At 44.7% G+C, this 22,444-nt stretch overlaps 2 protein-coding genes across 3 annotated transcripts in view; both read right to left on the bottom strand.

Moving 5' to 3' along the window:
• LOC143286630 (uncharacterized) overlaps nt 1-21,083 on the bottom strand; it is a 26,508-nt gene extending 5,425 nt beyond the window's left edge. The window contains exons 1-5 of the mRNA XM_076594266.1: nt 20,673-21,083; nt 18,820-19,020; nt 17,574-17,735; nt 16,363-16,680; nt 15,081-15,347 (exon numbers count right to left, since the gene is read on the bottom strand). Of these exons, the coding sequence (XP_076450381.1) occupies nt 15,081-15,347; nt 16,363-16,680; nt 17,574-17,735; nt 18,820-19,020; nt 20,673-20,700 (976 nt within the window). The 5' untranslated portion in view covers nt 20,701-21,083. The remainder of the gene's footprint in view (nt 1-15,080; nt 15,348-16,362; nt 16,681-17,573; nt 17,736-18,819; nt 19,021-20,672) is intronic.
• Nucleotides 1-22,444, bottom strand: part of LOC143286958 (uncharacterized) — a 101,088-nt gene that overhangs the window by 27,499 nt on the left and 51,145 nt on the right. The gene's annotated exons all lie outside the window — the stretch shown is intronic.

Genomic DNA, 22,444 nt, shown 5'->3' with positions numbered 1-22,444 from the left:
TGTATGTGAAAGACAGCCTACAAGCGTCAAAGCAAAGATAAGTGATTTTTCTGTGAAGTTGATTAATAATTTGTTATCGCGTTATTGTTTAATGCTTGAATTATTAGTAAATTAGTGAGAGGGATCAAAACTTGTCATCCCATCGTTGTTTAGGTGTTGAATTGTTAGTGAATGACAGAGGGGGCCTATAAGCGGTGCAGCACCGGCTGGGAGCGCGCGCAGACTGACCGTTGCAGTTGTGTAATACTTGGCGGACCCACCACGAGAGAAGTGTGTGTGGGCAGTATTTGAAATTGTGTATAGGGCCGAAACGGTCAAGTGTTAAGACCACTGAGACCAGTATGTATGTGTATGTGAAAGACAGCCTACAAGCGTCAAAGCAAAGATAAGTGATTTTTCTGTGAAGTTGATTAATAATTTGTTATCGCGTTATTGTTTAATGCTTGAATTATTAGTAAATTAGTGAGAGGGATCAAAACTTGTCATCCCATCGTTGTTTAGGTGTTGAATTGTTAGTGAATGACAGAGGGGGCCTATAAGCGGTGCAGCACCGGCTGGGAGCGCGCGCAGACTGACCGTTGCAGTTGTGTAATACTTGGCGGACCCACCACGAGAGAAGTGTGTGTGGGCAGTATTTGAAATTGTGTATAGGGCCGAAACGGTCAAGTGTTAAGACCACTGAGACCAGTATGTATGTGTATGTGAAAGACAGCCTACAAGCGTCAAAGCAAAGATAAGTGATTTTTCTGTGAAGTTGATTAATAATTTGTTATCGCGTTATTGTTTAATGCTTGAATTATTAGTAAATTAGTGAGAGGGATCAAAACTTGTCATCCCATCGTTGTTTAGGTGTTGAATTGTTAGTGAATGACAGAGGGGGCCTATAAGCGGTGCAGCACCGGCTGGGAGCGCGCGCAGACTGACCGTTGCAGTTGTGTAATACTTGGCGGACCCACCACGAGAGAAGTGTGTGTGGGCAGTATTTGAAATTGTGTATAGGGCCGAAACGGTCAAGTGTTAAGACCACTGAGACCAGTATGTATGTGTATGTGAAAGACAGCCTACAAGCGTCAAAGCAAAGATAAGTGATTTTTCTGTGAAGTTGATTAATAATTTGTTATCGCGTTATTGTTTAATGCTTGAATTATTAGTAAATTAGTGAGAGGGATCAAAACTTGTCATCCCATCGTTGTTTAGGTGTTGAATTGTTAGTGAATGACAGAGGGGGCCTATAAGCGGTGCAGCACCGGCTGGGAGCGCGCGCAGACTGACCGTTGCAGTTGTGTAATACTTGGCGGACCCACCACGAGAGAAGTGTGTGTGGGCAGTATTTGAAATTGTGTATAGGGCCGAAACGGTCAAGTGTTAAGACCACTGAGACCAGTATGTATGTGTATGTGAAAGACAGCCTACAAGCGTCAAAGCAAAGATAAGTGATTTTTCTGTGAAGTTGATTAATAATTTGTTATCGCGTTATTGTTTAATGCTTGAATTATTAGTAAATTAGTGAGAGGGATCAAAACTTGTCATCCCATCGTTGTTTAGGTGTTGAATTGTTAGTGAATGACAGAGGGGGCCTATAAGCGGTGCAGCACCGGCTGGGAGCGCGCGCAGACTGACCGTTGCAGTTGTGTAATACTTGGCGGACCCACCACGAGAGAAGTGTGTGTGGGCAGTATTTGAAATTGTGTATAGGGCCGAAACGGTCAAGTGTTAAGACCACTGAGACCAGTATGTATGTGTATGTGAAAGACAGCCTACAAGCGTCAAAGCAAAGATAAGTGATTTTTCTGTGAAGTTGATTAATAATTTGTTATCGCGTTATTGTTTAATGCTTGAATTATTAGTAAATTAGTGAGAGGGATCAAAACTTGTCATCCCATCGTTGTTTAGGTGTTGAATTGTTAGTGAATGACAGAGGGGGCCTATAAGCGGTGCAGCACCGGCTGGGAGCGCGCGCAGACTGACCGTTGCAGTTGTGTAATACTTGGCGGACCCACCACGAGAGAAGTGTGTGTGGGCAGTATTTGAAATTGTGTATAGGGCCGAAACGGTCAAGTGTTAAGACCACTGAGACCAGTATGTATGTGTATGTGAAAGACAGCCTACAAGCGTCAAAGCAAAGATAAGTGATTTTTCTGTGAAGTTGATTAATAATTTGTTATCGCGTTATTGTTTAATGCTTGAATTATTAGTAAATTAGTGAGAGGGATCAAAACTTGTCATCCCATCGTTGTTTAGGTGTTGAATTGTTAGTGAATGACAGAGGGGGCCTATAAGCGGTGCAGCACCGGCTGGGAGCGCGCGCAGACTGACCGTTGCAGTTGTGTAATACTTGGCGGACCCACCACGAGAGAAGTGTGTGTGGGCAGTATTTGAAATTGTGTATAGGGCCGAAACGGTCAAGTGTTAAGACCACTGAGACCAGTATGTATGTGTATGTGAAAGACAGCCTACAAGCGTCAAAGCAAAGATAAGTGATTTTTCTGTGAAGTTGATTAATAATTTGTTATCGCGTTATTGTTTAATGCTTGAATTATTAGTAAATTAGTGAGAGGGATCAAAACTTGTCATCCCATCGTTGTTTAGGTGTTGAATTGTTAGTGAATGACAGAGGGGGCCTATAAGCGGTGCAGCACCGGCTGGGAGCGCGCGCAGACTGACCGTTGCAGTTGTGTAATACTTGGCGGACCCACCACGAGAGAAGTGTGTGTGGGCAGTATTTGAAATTGTGTATAGGGCCGAAACGGTCAAGTGTTAAGACCACTGAGACCAGTATGTATGTGTATGTGAAAGACAGCCTACAAGCGTCAAAGCAAAGATAAGTGATTTTTCTGTGAAGTTGATTAATAATTTGTTATCGCGTTATTGTTTAATGCTTGAATTATTAGTAAATTAGTGAGAGGGATCAAAACTTGTCATCCCATCGTTGTTTAGGTGTTGAATTGTTAGTGAATGACAGAGGGGGCCTATAAGCGGTGCAGCACCGGCTGGGAGCGCGCGCAGACTGACCGTTGCAGTTGTGTAATACTTGGCGGACCCACCACGAGAGAAGTGTGTGTGGGCAGTATTTGAAATTGTGTATAGGGCCGAAACGGTCAAGTGTTAAGACCACTGAGACCAGTATGTATGTGTATGTGAAAGACAGCCTACAAGCGTCAAAGCAAAGATAAGTGATTTTTCTGTGAAGTTGATTAATAATTTGTTATCGCGTTATTGTTTAATGCTTGAATTATTAGTAAATTAGTGAGAGGGATCAAAACTTGTCATCCCATCGTTGTTTAGGTGTTGAATTGTTAGTGAATGACAGAGGGGGCCTATAAGCGGTGCAGCACCGGCTGGGAGCGCGCGCAGACTGACCGTTGCAGTTGTGTAATACTTGGCGGACCCACCACGAGAGAAGTGTGTGTGGGCAGTATTTGAAATTGTGTATAGGGCCGAAACGGTCAAGTGTTAAGACCACTGAGACCAGTATGTATGTGTATGTGAAAGACAGCCTACAAGCGTCAAAGCAAAGATAAGTGATTTTTCTGTGAAGTTGATTAATAATTTGTTATCGCGTTATTGTTTAATGCTTGAATTATTAGTAAATTAGTGAGAGGGATCAAAACTTGTCATCCCATCGTTGTTTAGGTGTTGAATTGTTAGTGAATGACAGAGGGGGCCTATAAGCGGTGCAGCACCGGCTGGGAGCGCGCGCAGACTGACCGTTGCAGTTGTGTAATACTTGGCGGACCCACCACGAGAGAAGTGTGTGTGGGCAGTATTTGAAATTGTGTATAGGGCCGAAACGGTCAAGTGTTAAGACCACTGAGACCAGTATGTATGTGTATGTGAAAGACAGCCTACAAGCGTCAAAGCAAAGATAAGTGATTTTTCTGTGAAGTTGATTAATAATTTGTTATCGCGTTATTGTTTAATGCTTGAATTATTAGTAAATTAGTGAGAGGGATCAAAACTTGTCATCCCATCGTTGTTTAGGTGTTGAATTGTTAGTGAATGACAGAGGGGGCCTATAAGCGGTGCAGCACCGGCTGGGAGCGCGCGCAGACTGACCGTTGCAGTTGTGTAATACTTGGCGGACCCACCACGAGAGAAGTGTGTGTGGGCAGTATTTGAAATTGTGTATAGGGCCGAAACGGTCAAGTGTTAAGACCACTGAGACCAGTATGTATGTGTATGTGAAAGACAGCCTACAAGCGTCAAAGCAAAGATAAGTGATTTTTCTGTGAAGTTGATTAATAATTTGTTATCGCGTTATTGTTTAATGCTTGAATTATTAGTAAATTAGTGAGAGGGATCAAAACTTGTCATCCCATCGTTGTTTAGGTGTTGAATTGTTAGTGAATGACAGAGGGGGCCTATAAGCGGTGCAGCACCGGCTGGGAGCGCGCGCAGACTGACCGTTGCAGTTGTGTAATACTTGGCGGACCCACCACGAGAGAAGTGTGTGTGGGCAGTATTTGAAATTGTGTATAGGGCCGAAACGGTCAAGTGTTAAGACCACTGAGACCAGTATGTATGTGTATGTGAAAGACAGCCTACAAGCGTCAAAGCAAAGATAAGTGATTTTTCTGTGAAGTTGATTAATAATTTGTTATCGCGTTATTGTTTAATGCTTGAATTATTAGTAAATTAGTGAGAGGGATCAAAACTTGTCATCCCATCGTTGTTTAGGTGTTGAATTGTTAGTGAATGACAGAGGGGGCCTATAAGCGGTGCAGCACCGGCTGGGAGCGCGCGCAGACTGACCGTTGCAGTTGTGTAATACTTGGCGGACCCACCACGAGAGAAGTGTGTGTGGGCAGTATTTGAAATTGTGTATAGGGCCGAAACGGTCAAGTGTTAAGACCACTGAGACCAGTATGTATGTGTATGTGAAAGACAGCCTACAAGCGTCAAAGCAAAGATAAGTGATTTTTCTGTGAAGTTGATTAATAATTTGTTATCGCGTTATTGTTTAATGCTTGAATTATTAGTAAATTAGTGAGAGGGATCAAAACTTGTCATCCCATCGTTGTTTAGGTGTTGAATTGTTAGTGAATGACAGAGGGGGCCTATAAGCGGTGCAGCACCGGCTGGGAGCGCGCGCAGACTGACCGTTGCAGTTGTGTAATACTTGGCGGACCCACCACGAGAGAAGTGTGTGTGGGCAGTATTTGAAATTGTGTATAGGGCCGAAACGGTCAAGTGTTAAGACCACTGAGACCAGTATGTATGTGTATGTGAAAGACAGCCTACAAGCGTCAAAGCAAAGATAAGTGATTTTTCTGTGAAGTTGATTAATAATTTGTTATCGCGTTATTGTTTAATGCTTGAATTATTAGTAAATTAGTGAGAGGGATCAAAACTTGTCATCCCATCGTTGTTTAGGTGTTGAATTGTTAGTGAATGACAGAGGGGGCCTATAAGCGGTGCAGCACCGGCTGGGAGCGCGCGCAGACTGACCGTTGCAGTTGTGTAATACTTGGCGGACCCACCACGAGAGAAGTGTGTGTGGGCAGTATTTGAAATTGTGTATAGGGCCGAAACGGTCAAGTGTTAAGACCACTGAGACCAGTATGTATGTGTATGTGAAAGACAGCCTACAAGCGTCAAAGCAAAGATAAGTGATTTTTCTGTGAAGTTGATTAATAATTTGTTATCGCGTTATTGTTTAATGCTTGAATTATTAGTAAATTAGTGAGAGGGATCAAAACTTGTCATCCCATCGTTGTTTAGGTGTTGAATTGTTAGTGAATGACAGAGGGGGCCTATAAGCGGTGCAGCACCGGCTGGGAGCGCGCGCAGACTGACCGTTGCAGTTGTGTAATACTTGGCGGACCCACCACGAGAGAAGTGTGTGTGGGCAGTATTTGAAATTGTGTATAGGGCCGAAACGGTCAAGTGTTAAGACCACTGAGACCAGTATGTATGTGTATGTGAAAGACAGCCTACAAGCGTCAAAGCAAAGATAAGTGATTTTTCTGTGAAGTTGATTAATAATTTGTTATCGCGTTATTGTTTAATGCTTGAATTATTAGTAAATTAGTGAGAGGGATCAAAACTTGTCATCCCATCGTTGTTTAGGTGTTGAATTGTTAGTGAATGACAGAGGGGGCCTATAAGCGGTGCAGCACCGGCTGGGAGCGCGCGCAGACTGACCGTTGCAGTTGTGTAATACTTGGCGGACCCACCACGAGAGAAGTGTGTGTGGGCAGTATTTGAAATTGTGTATAGGGCCGAAACGGTCAAGTGTTAAGACCACTGAGACCAGTATGTATGTGTATGTGAAAGACAGCCTACAAGCGTCAAAGCAAAGATAAGTGATTTTTCTGTGAAGTTGATTAATAATTTGTTATCGCGTTATTGTTTAATGCTTGAATTATTAGTAAATTAGTGAGAGGGATCAAAACTTGTCATCCCATCGTTGTTTAGGTGTTGAATTGTTAGTGAATGACAGAGGGGGCCTATAAGCGGTGCAGCACCGGCTGGGAGCGCGCGCAGACTGACCGTTGCAGTTGTGTAATACTTGGCGGACCCACCACGAGAGAAGTGTGTGTGGGCAGTATTTGAAATTGTGTATAGGGCCGAAACGGTCAAGTGTTAAGACCACTGAGACCAGTATGTATGTGTATGTGAAAGACAGCCTACAAGCGTCAAAGCAAAGATAAGTGATTTTTCTGTGAAGTTGATTAATAATTTGTTATCGCGTTATTGTTTAATGCTTGAATTATTAGTAAATTAGTGAGAGGGATCAAAACTTGTCATCCCATCGTTGTTTAGGTGTTGAATTGTTAGTGAATGACAGAGGGGGCCTATAAGCGGTGCAGCACCGGCTGGGAGCGCGCGCAGACTGACCGTTGCAGTTGTGTAATACTTGGCGGACCCACCACGAGAGAAGTGTGTGTGGGCAGTATTTGAAATTGTGTATAGGGCCGAAACGGTCAAGTGTTAAGACCACTGAGACCAGTATGTATGTGTATGTGAAAGACAGCCTACAAGCGTCAAAGCAAAGATAAGTGATTTTTCTGTGAAGTTGATTAATAATTTGTTATCGCGTTATTGTTTAATGCTTGAATTATTAGTAAATTAGTGAGAGGGATCAAAACTTGTCATCCCATCGTTGTTTAGGTGTTGAATTGTTAGTGAATGACAGAGGGGGCCTATAAGCGGTGCAGCACCGGCTGGGAGCGCGCGCAGACTGACCGTTGCAGTTGTGTAATACTTGGCGGACCCACCACGAGAGAAGTGTGTGTGGGCAGTATTTGAAATTGTGTATAGGGCCGAAACGGTCAAGTGTTAAGACCACTGAGACCAGTATGTATGTGTATGTGAAAGACAGCCTACAAGCGTCAAAGCAAAGATAAGTGATTTTTCTGTGAAGTTGATTAATAATTTGTTATCGCGTTATTGTTTAATGCTTGAATTATTAGTAAATTAGTGAGAGGGATCAAAACTTGTCATCCCATCGTTGTTTAGGTGTTGAATTGTTAGTGAATGACAGAGGGGGCCTATAAGCGGTGCAGCACCGGCTGGGAGCGCGCGCAGACTGACCGTTGCAGTTGTGTAATACTTGGCGGACCCACCACGAGAGAAGTGTGTGTGGGCAGTATTTGAAATTGTGTATAGGGCCGAAACGGTCAAGTGTTAAGACCACTGAGACCAGTATGTATGTGTATGTGAAAGACAGCCTACAAGCGTCAAAGCAAAGATAAGTGATTTTTCTGTGAAGTTGATTAATAATTTGTTATCGCGTTATTGTTTAATGCTTGAATTATTAGTAAATTAGTGAGAGGGATCAAAACTTGTCATCCCATCGTTGTTTAGGTGTTGAATTGTTAGTGAATGACAGAGGGGGCCTATAAGCGGTGCAGCACCGGCTGGGAGCGCGCGCAGACTGACCGTTGCAGTTGTGTAATACTTGGCGGACCCACCACGAGAGAAGTGTGTGTGGGCAGTATTTGAAATTGTGTATAGGGCCGAAACGGTCAAGTGTTAAGACCACTGAGACCAGTATGTATGTGTATGTGAAAGACAGCCTACAAGCGTCAAAGCAAAGATAAGTGATTTTTCTGTGAAGTTGATTAATAATTTGTTATCGCGTTATTGTTTAATGCTTGAATTATTAGTAAATTAGTGAGAGGGATCAAAACTTGTCATCCCATCGTTGTTTAGGTGTTGAATTGTTAGTGAATGACAGAGGGGGCCTATAAGCGGTGCAGCACCGGCTGGGAGCGCGCGCAGACTGACCGTTGCAGTTGTGTAATACTTGGCGGACCCACCACGAGAGAAGTGTGTGTGGGCAGTATTTGAAATTGTGTATAGGGCCGAAACGGTCAAGTGTTAAGACCACTGAGACCAGTATGTATGTGTATGTGAAAGACAGCCTACAAGCGTCAAAGCAAAGATAAGTGATTTTTCTGTGAAGTTGATTAATAATTTGTTATCGCGTTATTGTTTAATGCTTGAATTATTAGTAAATTAGTGAGAGGGATCAAAACTTGTCATCCCATCGTTGTTTAGGTGTTGAATTGTTAGTGAATGACAGAGGGGGCCTATAAGCGGTGCAGCACCGGCTGGGAGCGCGCGCAGACTGACCGTTGCAGTTGTGTAATACTTGGCGGACCCACCACGAGAGAAGTGTGTGTGGGCAGTATTTGAAATTGTGTATAGGGCCGAAACGGTCAAGTGTTAAGACCACTGAGACCAGTATGTATGTGTATGTGAAAGACAGCCTACAAGCGTCAAAGCAAAGATAAGTGATTTTTCTGTGAAGTTGATTAATAATTTGTTATCGCGTTATTGTTTAATGCTTGAATTATTAGTAAATTAGTGAGAGGGATCAAAACTTGTCATCCCATCGTTGTTTAGGTGTTGAATTGTTAGTGAATGACAGAGGGGGCCTATAAGCGGTGCAGCACCGGCTGGGAGCGCGCGCAGACTGACCGTTGCAGTTGTGTAATACTTGGCGGACCCACCACGAGAGAAGTGTGTGTGGGCAGTATTTGAAATTGTGTATAGGGCCGAAACGGTCAAGTGTTAAGACCACTGAGACCAGTATGTATGTGTATGTGAAAGACAGCCTACAAGCGTCAAAGCAAAGATAAGTGATTTTTCTGTGAAGTTGATTAATAATTTGTTATCGCGTTATTGTTTAATGCTTGAATTATTAGTAAATTAGTGAGAGGGATCAAAACTTGTCATCCCATCGTTGTTTAGGTGTTGAATTGTTAGTGAATGACAGAGGGGGCCTATAAGCGGTGCAGCACCGGCTGGGAGCGCGCGCAGACTGACCGTTGCAGTTGTGTAATACTTGGCGGACCCACCACGAGAGAAGTGTGTGTGGGCAGTATTTGAAATTGTGTATAGGGCCGAAACGGTCAAGTGTTAAGACCACTGAGACCAGTATGTATGTGTATGTGAAAGACAGCCTACAAGCGTCAAAGCAAAGATAAGTGATTTTTCTGTGAAGTTGATTAATAATTTGTTATCGCGTTATTGTTTAATGCTTGAATTATTAGTAAATTAGTGAGAGGGATCAAAACTCCCCTCGCTCGCTCCGCTCGCTCGGGGAATATTAGAACAGGACCTTTTTTTTTTTTTTTTTTTTTTTTTTTTTTTTCCAAAATAAAATCTGCTACTCAAAAACACCCAGATGCACCCTTCCATTGACTAAGAGGAGACAACCTGACAAAATCCCCAATCCCACGGCTTTCATACAGTACCAATGGGATGAATGGCTGTTGGGTTAAACAGTCACTAACTGTATGCAGTCTGGCCTTAGGGCGACACCAGGCTGACGGACTCCACACAGATGGACATCCATTGCCCTTCCCTGATAAGAGGCTCTGTCAGGGTGACCGAATATTTTCCCTCACCACATAGAACACCCTTCTATGGATACCAACAAAACCCTGTCTCGCGTGCACCTCGGGGATCAGCTGCATAGCACGAGACATAAATTCAGATCCCCAAAACCCCAAAACAGGCGTGGCAAAAGAGGTGGGAAAAGATCGTGCTTAGGTAGCAGAATGACAAAAGCAGAGCGGCTGTCAAAGAAATTCTTTAGAATCGGCAGTTGGAATTGTTCCAGCGCAAGAATGAGAATCTCAACAATTGAGAAATTGGCATATGATTTTGACATTCTATGTCTCCAAGAGACCAGGACAAGTGCAGACAGACCAATACATTTTGAGAATTTCACAGTCTTTCAAAGGAATGAAGGAAGAGGGGTAGCAATCATACTGAACAAAAACCTAAAAAACAAAGTTTCCACCATAAATCTAGAGAAATGGTGTAGCAACTCATGTGAATTATTGGGGGTTCGTCTTGACAAACCTGACGGAGTTCACAAAAGCATCGTGCTCATCAATGCCTACGTTCACCCAGGAACCTGCACAGCAAAAGAGAATTGGGCCTTTTTAGAGGAAATAGAGAACGAACTTGGAGACTCGGTCATTATCTGTGGAGACCTCAATGCAAGATCAAAGTTATGGGACCAGCGGAACACAAACCCACAAGGACTCGCACTTGAAGGAATGATAGGGGAAATTCTTCTTAGCCCTTTAACAACCACATCCCCAACTCGCCTTGGAACAAGACAAGGGGACAGTGACAGTGTGATCGACATCGCTCTAACATCTCCAAAATTCAGAGCAGAAATGAATGCAGAGACACTTCCATACCAAGGCAGCGACCACCTCCCGGTAGCTTTCAGTCTACAGAAACTGTCCGATAAACCCTGTATGAAACTGCGTGATCCATTTCAGTATGAAACCAAAGAGACAACCGTCATCGAAAAATTAAGACGCAGAAGAAACAAAAGAACGGCACTGAACAGGATGCAAACTATTCAGCCCCCATGGTGGAATACCGACACAGAGAGAGCCTGGATAGAAAAACATGCGGCTGTCAAACTTTGGCAAAAAGAAAGAACAAAACCATCTCCGGACAAAGATATTGAAACAAAAATGAAAGAAAAAACTAAACAGTTTGAAGTCATTGCTCAAGAGGCCAAAAATGACAAGTGGAAACAGTTTTGCGAGGCACTCAGTTATGACACAACATTGACAGAGTTCTGGCAATTTTATCGTCGCATGGAAGGGAAAACGTGCACAACAACAACCCCAGACATGTTAGACACTGACGGAACCAAGCTTAAGACAAATGAAGAAAAAGGATCTGCCTTGCTCAAACGTTTCATACAACAGAGTGATCAAAGAAACTTAGATGAGAAAAAGAAATATGTTGAGGAGTTAAACCAAACCCTTATGCAGACTGGACCTGATGATGACTTGACAATGGATGATCTAAACGAGGCAATAGCTAAATGCAAGAAAGAATCGGCTCCTGGCCCAGACAAAGTTCGTTACTCAGACATCAAGGAGCTATCGGAAGAAGACAGAAGCAAACTTTTCAATCTATATCAAAACAGTCTCCACAATGGACAGGTGCCGGAGGACTGGACACACAGCTTCTTAAAACCCATACCAAAACCAGGAAAGGACCATCGTCAGGTAAGCGGCTACCGGATCCTAACCATGCAAAACATTGTTGGAAAGCTCATGGAACGCATGATAGCCAGGAAACTTGCAAGGGATCTTGAACACAGGCACATTCTCCCTTCAAATCAAGGTGGTTACAGAACAGGCAAGTCCACATGGGAAAATGCAGCTGCTTTTGCATATGAGGTGTATGAAGGATTTCAAAGAAAAGAAGAAACACTAGCAGTAGCAATTGACCTTGAAGATGCCTACAATAAAGTCCAGTTTGCGCACCTCATGGAGCTGCTACTAAGGTATGGAGTAAGTTTGACACTGACAAGATGGATAGCAGCAGCGCTTCAGGAAAGAACCGTCGTCCTACGCCTCGGAGATTGGATGTCTGCACCTTCTAAACTATCCATGGGACTGCCACAAGGGTCTCCACTCTCTCCTGTCCTCTACAATGTCTACACGAAGGGCCTTGCAGACTTAAACAACAATGGAATTGCTCGGGTGCTTACCCTTGCGGATGACGGCCTGGTCTTCAAAACTTCGAAAAATGCTCAGGAAAGAACTGAAGCCGTCCAGAAACAACTAAACAATATTGCTCAATGGTGCAAAGACACAGGATCTTCCATCAATCCAGCGAAAGCCCAAACGTTGCTGTGCACCCTCAACAACAAAACCGCGAGCAAATCACCACCTTCTGTGTCATTCGATGGGATTCAAATTGAGAAAACTGAATGCCTACGCTACCTAGGAATACACTTCGACAGGATGCTGACCTTCAGAAAACATACGGAAAACACTGTTCTCAAATGCAAAAAGGGCCTTTCAGTCTTAAAAGCAATGGCAACCAAAGGAATTGAACAACGCCACCTCTTCCTGCTATACCAATCACTCGTCCTCAGTGTGATCGACTACGGACTTGGGCTAACAACACCGTCTCAAAGCAACCTCCTAAAATTAGAAAGAGTCCAAAATAAAGCTATGAGGCTGATCCTTGGAACAACAAAAGACACGCCCACAGAAACCATGCGATACCTGCTTGACCTTCCTTCAGTGCAGGCCAGAAACAAGTTAGAACAGGTCAAGACCTACTTCAAAGCATTAGAAAACCCTCAAAACCCACTGCATGACGCAGTCAAAGAACCAAAAGGCAGCCGTCTAGGACGAGGAAGATCATGGATGGGGCAAGCAGAAGACACAATCCAGCTAGTATGCCGACTACAAGACCTGAAAGAAACAAAAGAATGGGAGAAAAACCCCGAAAACCTCAACCATCTATTCAACACAGTCATTTCACCCACTCTAGGAAGACATTGTCGGGAATGGCCAGAGGGCAAAACTGATGCGGAAGTGAAGCTGCTTATAGAAGAAAACAGTAAAGAAGAGGACATCATCATATACACAGATGGCTCAGTCACCAAAGACCAGTCTGGCTGGGGATTCACTGCGAAACAAAATGGAAAAACAATTTGGGAAGAGAATGCTGCCTACAAAGTCACAACCTCCAGCCTAACGATGGAAGTTGAAGCTGTGACACATGCCCTCCAGTGGCTATCGTCCATCCATACGCCCGGAAACCAACATGCCATGATTCTAACCGACTCAATGAACCTCATACAGAAAATTGAAAACGGAATGGGAAGCCCAGAGTGGCATAACGCAATGCGCAACTTTCAGATTAAAAAACTCACATGGTCATACTGCCCGGGACATGCAGGTGTTAAGGGAAATGAGCGAGCTGACAGACTTGCTGGTAACGCAACACCAACGAGCGGCCTACATCTAGGAAAATCGGAAATCCTCAGAAAAGTCAAAGAATACCAAAAAGAACAGGTACAAGGCCATCACACCATCGATCGCCTCAAAGAAATAGAAGCAGAGAGAGGGAGCGGCCGCAAGTCTAACATGAAAGGTAGAGCACGATGCTTTGCAAATCAAACAAATATCGGCATCATTTCCAAACCAACATTGCGCAAATTTCTTCAAAACGGAACAGAGTCTCTGTGGGCCTTTCCAAATACAATAGACCGAGCAACACACTAGACGCCACGTTCTTGGCATCAGAGATCTTTTCCCATCCCTCTTGCGGCCAGTCAGTGGCGGCTGTGTGTGTTTGTGTGTATGTGTGGGTCTGTGCTTTTGAGTGCGTTTGTGAATGCGCGAGAGTGAAAGTGTACACAAGTGTCAGGAGAGATATGTGTACGTGTGTGTGTGTGTGTGTGTGAGGGGAGGTGGGAGTGCGGGGGGAGGTGGGGTAGAGGATGAGGTATGTGAGTGTATGCATGCCTACACTGTGGGAGCAACAGGATATTGGAACGTATATATATATATATATATATATATATATATATATATATATATATATCTTTGTATGTACGTGTGTGGGGTTGGGGGTGGGAGATATGGGCGTATGTGTGTGTGCTTGTACAAGTAAGTGTTCATCTCTGTGAGTGTGTGTTTGTGTGTGTGTGTGTGTGTGTGTGTGTGCCGTGGAAGCTGCGATACGTAGACTAGAAATGAGTGTGTGGAGGAGGGGGTAGAGGAGGTGCAAGGTAATGTGTGTGTGTGTGTGTGTGTGTGTGTGTTGGAGCTCATGTACGTTTATATGTATTTGACTGTGCTTTCATATGTGCTTGTACAAGTAAGTGTTCATCTCTGTGAGTGTGTGTTTGTGTGTGTGTGTGTGTGTGTGTGTGTGTGTGTGTGCCGTGGAAGCTGCGATACTTAGACTAGAAATGAGTGTGTGGAGGAGGGGGGTAGAGGAGGTGCACGGTAATGCGTGTATGTGTGTGTGTGTGTGTTGGAGCTCATGTACGTTTATATGTATCTGACTGTGCTTTCATATATGTGAAACTGCATGTTTGGTGCATTTCTGTTATGCATGTGTGGGTGTATGTGTGAATGTGTGTCTTCATATTTTACATTTATTCGCTTATTTATCACCATTGTTGTCTTATTTATTTATTTATTTATTTATGTTTTATTATTATCATTTTATTAGTATTACTAATATTATTACTACTAACTTTTTCTATATTATAATTATTATTTATTTATTTATTTATTAATTTATGCAAGCTTATCTATTATTTATTCCCCCGGTTGTTGTTTTTTTTTTGTTTTGTTTTGTTTTCTCGAGGCCTGACTAAGCGCGTTGGGTTGCGCTGCTGGTCGGGCATCTGCTTGGCAGATGTGGTGTAGCGTATATGGCTTTGTCCGAATGCAGTGACGCCTCCTTGAACTACTGAAACTGAAACTGCCACACCTCGCTCTCCCCCGCCCACTCATCTCTCGATTTCCATACTTCTGCCCCCCCCCCCCCCCCCCCTCTCTGTCTCTGCCCCCCCCCCCCCCCATACCCCCACACACACATTCTGTCTCACCACCCTGTCTCTCTCCCTGTCTGTGTCTCCCTCTCTGTCTCCCAACCACCCACTCTCTCTCTCTGTCTCTCCCTTTCTCTGTCTCTCCCTCCCCTCTCTCTCCCACTCCCTCTCTCCCCCCTTCTATCTCTCTCCCTTCCCCCGCTATCTCTCTCCCTCCCAATCTCTCTCCCTCCCTCTCTCCCACCTCTCTCTCTCCCCATCCCCTCTGTCTCTCTCTTACCCACGAGCTTTCTTCGCTTCTTGATGCTGTTCCTCCACGAGGTCTTCCTGCAGAGCTTCAGGCAGACCTCCACCCCTTGGTCCCCGAGGAACTGGGCCACCCAGGCCAGGGCGCCGTAGTTGACCTTGTCGCCGAAGCGCCGCCGCCCGTGGTCCCACAGGAGGCGGTCCTTGGCCCCGAAGCCAGCGGTCTGCGGGCGCAGGTCCAGGGTAGGAAGGGAGAGGGACGCCTTGTCCGTCACCACCACCAGCATCACATCGGGACCTTCTGTTGCGGGAGGATGGATAGGTGGGGGGTGGGGGGGGGGGAAGGGGAGAGCAGGGGGGTGGGGGGGGCAAAGGGTTGAGGGGGGAGAGGGTTGGTGGGTAGGGTGTGGGGGTTAGTTGTAGGAGGAAGAGTAGTGATGGCGGTGGTGGTGGTAGTAGTAATAATCACGATGATGATGATGATGGGTGTAAATGTACGAGGAGGAGTCGTAGTTATGGCGGTGGTGGTGGTAGTAGTTGTTGTAGTAGTAGTAGAGGTAGTAGCAGTAATAGTAATCACGACAACCGATGGGTGAGGGGGGGGGGGGGTGAGGTGGGGGGTGGGGGGGAGGGGTAGATGGAGAAGTCGGAGTCGTAGTGATGATGGTGGTGGTAGTAATAATCACGACGGTGACGATGCGGGAAGGAGGGCGGTGGGTAGTTGGAGGAGGAGGAGTTGCAGTGATGTGATGGTGGCGGTGGTAGTAGCAGTAGTGATTACGATGATGATTATGACGATGATGATGATGATGATGATGATGAGACGAATATTAAGAATAATGGATAAATAATGGCGACGAGGTTCTTATGGTCGAACTTTCACAGGCATTAGTTCATAGCCCTATTTCTACATTCCTCTAATGTACTTCAGAATTGCGTTTATGGTTTCTAATTTTATTGTTATCATTATTGAATTATTACTGTTAAATTTAACTGCATGTTAGTTATGTATTTTTTGGTAGTTTTCTACATTCTTTTTTTTTCTCTCCCCCTCCCCCCTTCCTCCTCCTCTCCCCCCTCCGCCCCCCTTCTTTTTTCTCTTTTCTTTTTTTCTTAATCGTCATATATCACTGACAGTGAAAAGACGCTAAACTAAAGAACGAACGAACACACACACACACACACACACACACACACACACACACACACAAACCACCCATTCCCCATGTCACCCCCCCCCCCCAAACTCCCTCCCCGCCCTCAGCCCACACACCTGCACACCCTACACCCACATCCACACACGCAAAACGACTTACTACGAGTCATGCTGACTGCTCTGCGCACGTCCTCAAACAGACCGTGGCCGTCGTTCTTGCAGAAGACGATCAGGGGAGAGTCTGAGACGTCCTCTGCCTCCCTGAGCACCATGCCGCAGTTCTCCTCCACGAAGCTCACAGCGTCTTCCAGCAGCTGCTCCCTGTTTTCCTGACCGAAGAGGAACGCCACGGTGGCTGTGGCCTCCGCTCCTGATGCTGATGCCGCTGCTCCTGCTGAGCTGTGCTGAGAGTCTGCGATGCTCTGTGCGGACGCGGCTGGGAACAAGCGACCAGTAGCTGGGGGCGTCTCTCCCCTCCCTGGTACGTTTTGTCGAAAACAGTGATGGTGATGGTGATGGTGATGAAGACGATGATGATGATGGTGATGAGGAGGAGGAGGAGGAGGATGAAGATCATGACCATTATGATGAACATGGTCAGGATGATGGTGATGATGTGTGACATGGGGGGAATGTAGCGAATCTGGTGGTACAATGATGACAGAGAGAGAGGGGGGGAGGTGGGAGGGTGGGGGGGGGGCAGAACGGGACAGTGTGTGAGGAAGGGAGAGAGGGGGAGAGTAAGAAAGACAGACAGGCAGCAAGACAGAGACAGAGACACTGAGAGATAGAGGAAAACATAGAGGGATGGGGGCAGGGGGGGGGGGAGAGACACAGGGAGAGGGAGAGAGACCGGAGAGGGAGGAGGGAGGGAGGTGGCGGAAAGAAGGGAGAGACAGAGACATAGATTCACAGAGAGAGAGAGGAAAAAAAAGAGGGGAGGGAAAAAAGTAAGGGGTTGTAGGGAGGAGGGATAGAGAGATGGATAGAGACAGGAACAGAGACAGATGAAGAGAGAGAGGAAAGACAGAATCAGAAAGACAGACATGAGCGAGACAAAAATACAGAGACACATAGGGACGGAAACGCTCACACACACACACACGTGCGCGCGCGCGGCATGCAGACAAACACACACACACACACACACACACACACATACACTACACCCGTTCCACATTCTCTCTTGCTCACCAGCTCACCTAACCCTTCCACACACACACACACACACACACATCAACCCCCCACCTCCCACCCCACCCCATCCTCACACACACACACACACACACACAAACACACACACAGAGAACACCCTCCAACGCAGAGTCCCCTACCACCCTTCCCACACTGACCACCACTCCCTTCGCTCACCCCCGGGCTGTCCGATAAACTGCAGGATGCGGCACACTGCCCTTCTCTGATGCTCAGACCGGAAGTCCAGACTCCACTTGAGCTGTACCAGACGGCCGCTGTCCACCCTCTCCTCCTCCTTACTGATCTCCTTCACCATCACCACCATCAGTCGGTTTGCACCTGCGAGGAGAAGGTAGGTGTTGATGAGTGATAGGTTGCCGAGGGGAAAACACGGCCTGAGAGAATCTGAGGGAACAGGAACTAATCCCTACCATATTCGCCTTTTTTCTCTCTCTCTCTCTCTCTCTCTACCTCACACCCCTTCACTAGATCTTGAGTGGTGGTGGTGGTGGTGGTGGTGGTGGTGATCTTGAGTGGTAGTGGTGGTGGTGGTTGTGATGGTGGGGGGTTGAGTGGTGGCCGAGTGGTAAACCGCGTCCAAGAGAACCTGAGGTCACGGGATTGAATCTCTCTGCCATACTCGCCTTTTTTTTTTTTTTTTTTTTTTTTTTTTTTTGTTCACACCCCCTCACTAGATCTTGAGTGCTGGTGGTGGTGGTGGTAGTGGTGGCGGTGGTCTGCATGCTGGCCATTTGGATGAGATGATAAAGCGAGGTGCCGAGTGCAATATATGAAGTTAGCGCACGTTAAAGAACCCACGGCAACAAGAGTTGTCCCAGGTAATTTTTTGTAGTATAATGTGTGTGTGTGTGTGACTGAAGCCTGGCTTAAATTAATGACACAGAAAACGCACGATGAGCGCCAAAAGGCAGCAGGTAGTCATCTCTACCCTGGACGGCAACCAGTGGTGCAACTGTGCCCTGATTTGTAAAACACTTAAGAGTTGGGTCTCTGGCCGAAGAGAGGCGCTGCATAAGTATCAATAACAACAAAAACAATAATAATCACAATAATAACATTATTATTATTATCATTACTATTTTTATCATTGTCATCATCATCATCATCATTATTATTATTATTATTATCATTATCAATACTATTTTCATCATCATCATCATTAGTAGTAGCAGTAGTAGTAGCAGTAGTAGTAGTCGTATCGCTATCATTTATTAATTATCATAATGATATAACAACGACACTGTTAATGTGGTTGGGTGGGTATGGGTGTGTGCTTACACACACACACACACACACACACACACACACACACACACACAAAGAGGGACCGTCACCTTCCTCTAACCCCTCACCCCCTTCCCTGTCTCTCCACTCCACCCGTTCCCCGTTCTCACTTGCTCACCAGCTTTCTCACTCCGCTCTTGAAGTTTCCATATGTCGTCGCGGCTTCCGTTCCGGATGTCCAGAGCCGGCCCTTGACCCTCATGGGTCAGAGGCCGAAGGTCAACATTAAATTTGTCCTTTAGCCTGACCCTGATCCCGTGGAGCAGATCCTCCCGGAGTGTGGATTCGTAGTACGCCGTCAGGGGTTCTTCTGGCGAGGCTGATGACAGAAAGAGAGAGAGAGAGAGAGAGGGACTGACACTGATAATTTTCATGATGTATGTCATCCGCCCCTACTATCATGACAAGTGAAGACAAAATACATTTCTAAGGGAAGTCGACTTACAGCATGATCATTGGATATGGTTGGTGGAGACCCAACACAACACGAACTCGACATTCACCTGTGTGACCTGAGTGAGAGAGACACAGAGAGAGAGAGAGAGAGAGAGAGAGAGAGAGAGAGAGAGAGAGAGTCTCAGACAAACAGATATATAGATTTACTGACTGATAAGAGAGTCACAGACAAACATATATAGATTTATTGATTGATTGACTGATAATTATATAGATCTGTAGATAGATAGATAGATCTGTAGATACTACTTTCGATTCGTTCTTTCTCGTCGACGATTCCATTTGCGAACTTTTTATTTTATTTCTTTATTTTTCTTTTCTTTTCTTTTTGTGGATATTCTATTTTCTGAATATCAGTCGCACCTTTAGAACCCAACCACAACAGCTAAACACATTCGGAAAACTTTTAGATAGACCAACACAACACTTCTTGACACTAATGTCTAATGCACAACAGCAGTCAGCCATAATGGCCAACTCTGTAATGCGTGTAGGCCTATATTGTAATCGCTCGCAGACGATTACTGTCAAGTGCGAACAGAATGTTATCACTCACCGATATTACTTTATTAGTAACATATGCTTGTGTATCTCCAAACTAATTTTACACTTCACTCTTGTTCGCAAAATTTTCTACGAAACTTTCTTCCCCTGTCATAAATTGTTACGAAATGACTCCGCCATCTCGGATTGCTCTTATTTCAGCCAATTTATAATCAACGTTTGTGTGTGAAGATTGAAGAACGAAATAAATTTCATTGACAAATAGTCTGTTCAATGTTATCTTCATGTGTGAAAATGTTCACCTCGTCCAAATATGTACAGAACATTTTATACGCTGGTTTCTAAGTTTCTATGTTGCTACACTATTTTCCAGTCCCCAGATTTCTGCTCTATACTGCAATATTGGATGAACTTGAGAATCAAATAAGTTTTATAACCTAACAAATACACAAACTACAATCTATTTTGTACAAGATATGAAGTATTACAATGACTGCTTTCTTTGCTTTGTTAGCTATATCTTGACATGCGAAATTGAAACTGAGTCCAGTTGGAAAATAAATTTCAAGATACTTGTGTGCATTAACAACAGCGATCCTTTTCGTTTCCATTCGACCGTCTTTCATTTCTTGCAATCCCTTGCAAAAAACAACAATTTTATCCAGGTTTACTTTTAAGTACAAATTACTGGCTGCAGTATATAAATTGTACAGAGAGAGAGAGAGAGAGAGAGAGAGAGAGAGATGAGGTCGGGAAGCGGCAGGGGACACAACTCTCTTTCTCTTTCCTTTGTGTGTGTGTGTGTGTGTGTTTGCGCGCGCGCGTGAACGGAAAAAGCGGCTTCCTGATTGGCATAGACTGCGTAGGCGTGCCAGAGAGAGAGAGAGAGAGAGAGAGAGAGAGAATCGTGAATGATACAGATGACCGAAAGAAAAGACATTGCCCGAACACTCCCACAAGCAAAGAACGCCAGGAGCAATAGGGAAGAGAAAAAAAACCATAACAACAAACCTGTCGCTTTGCTGCCTTTCCCCCCCATGGCAGCAGAATCGAAACCTACGGCGTCAGCGACAACACAAATAATCACGACAACCACCAAACTAACAATCCTCCAGATTTCTTCACAGCAACACAGTCTTTAACTTAATCGCACGTATTAATACTTGTCTGGTCCATTTCTACACAACTGGAGGGGAACACGGGGTGGGAGTTCGAGACATGACCAATCCCCCAAACCCCATACGACACTGAGATTCACGCCATGTTGACATCGGCGGCCGCCATCTTGAACGTGTCGTGCTCTGACGGAAAGGAAACGCAGTGATATGTAGGACGAAAGGGTGAGAGAGGGTAAGGGAGAGGAGGGGGGACGGGTACGAAAGGAATGTCGCAGGGCTGGGTCGGATGATAGAAGCTCGAAATAGCAAACTGGGAAATCTTGACTAAACATTTCGGCAGGTCTAATGTGTTCTGGCAAGCGGCCAGGTTAGGAGACTTGGGGGTATTAAAAGAAAAAAGAAAAAAAAAAAAAGAAAAGGAAAAAAAAAAGAAGGTAGGCCTACGTGTTGGAGGGTGGGGTGTGCATGCTGTTTGGTTAAAGGGGGAGGATTTGGGACAGGCGGCTCAGAAGCACTCAAGCGACACTGATAGAGTGTAGGTCTACACACGGTAGGGGGGGGGGGGGGCGTTGCACGTTGTTGTGGGCTGGCAGCTTGCCAAACCGTATACACTTCAGCTGGGAGTCTTCATGTCCACAAATTATCCTTTCCTTCTATTTGGGCTGACTCTTGCCAAACCAGACTCACAATGTCGTCGTATTCGGGCATATACCCGATTTCTTTTCTTTCTTTCTTTTTTTTTCCTTAAAAAAAAAAAAAAAAAAAATCTTTACTTTTTCTTTTTTTCTTCTTCTTTTTTCTCTTTCTTTTTTGTTGTTATTCCTTTTTTGTGATATTTCCCTGGTTGGTTTAAGTAATCGTTAATTGTTCAGCAATACACATGATTACAATGCAATGAATGACAAAAGAGCATCAACAAGCTTAAAGCTTATACTGTGCTCACAGTTGCACTTCAATTTTATCATGACGGCTGATGAACCATATTATCAATTGTATCAAATAACATTCATAAACAGTAAGTAATGAAATAATGAAATAAAACATAAACAGAACATAATATAGAAAAATAATGCTAATATCAATATCAACATGAAATTAAATTTATTCTCACCAGAGTAATCGGCCTGATAGAAGAGAAACACGAAGGAAAAAAAGAAAAGAAAATTTAGAAGAATGGTGAGTAAGGTGGTGGGGGAGGGGGAACAGAGGGGAGAGGAAAAATTCTGACAGATCATTGGCCAATCCATTCAACTGAATATTTGGTCTGTTAAAATATTTCCCTGGTTAAGCATTTTATTTCAACGGTAATTTTCGTGCAACCTGAAACGATATTACCTTTAGTCGATGTTGTGTTGCATTGGTTTTGTGGTTTCGACTCTGTTTTGAGGATCACTGGAGGCTATATAACCTTGGAAAAAGAATCAGTCGCTACACCTGTAGCCATCTTACCACAACATCATCTACAACGACGAGTGCTTCAATCCGAGCGCCGCTCTTTCCGACTTTTGTTTCCCGCCACCTCAACCCCCTAATTAATCGCGCAAAGGAAAACACGGCAACTTTTCCCGACAGGTGTTGACTCTTGTTCAAAGGGCCATTTCGAATTCCCTTTGAGAGTAAACCTTGATCAAAAGGGTGGATTACACACTATACGTATGTTCGAAT

This window comes from Babylonia areolata, chromosome 10 (assembly GCF_041734735.1).
Source record: "Babylonia areolata isolate BAREFJ2019XMU chromosome 10, ASM4173473v1, whole genome shotgun sequence".
NCBI lineage: Eukaryota > Metazoa > Mollusca > Gastropoda > Neogastropoda > Buccinidae > Babylonia > Babylonia areolata.
The sequence above is the reverse complement of the archived record's forward strand: the minus strand, read 5'-3'. Positions and strand labels throughout refer to the sequence as shown.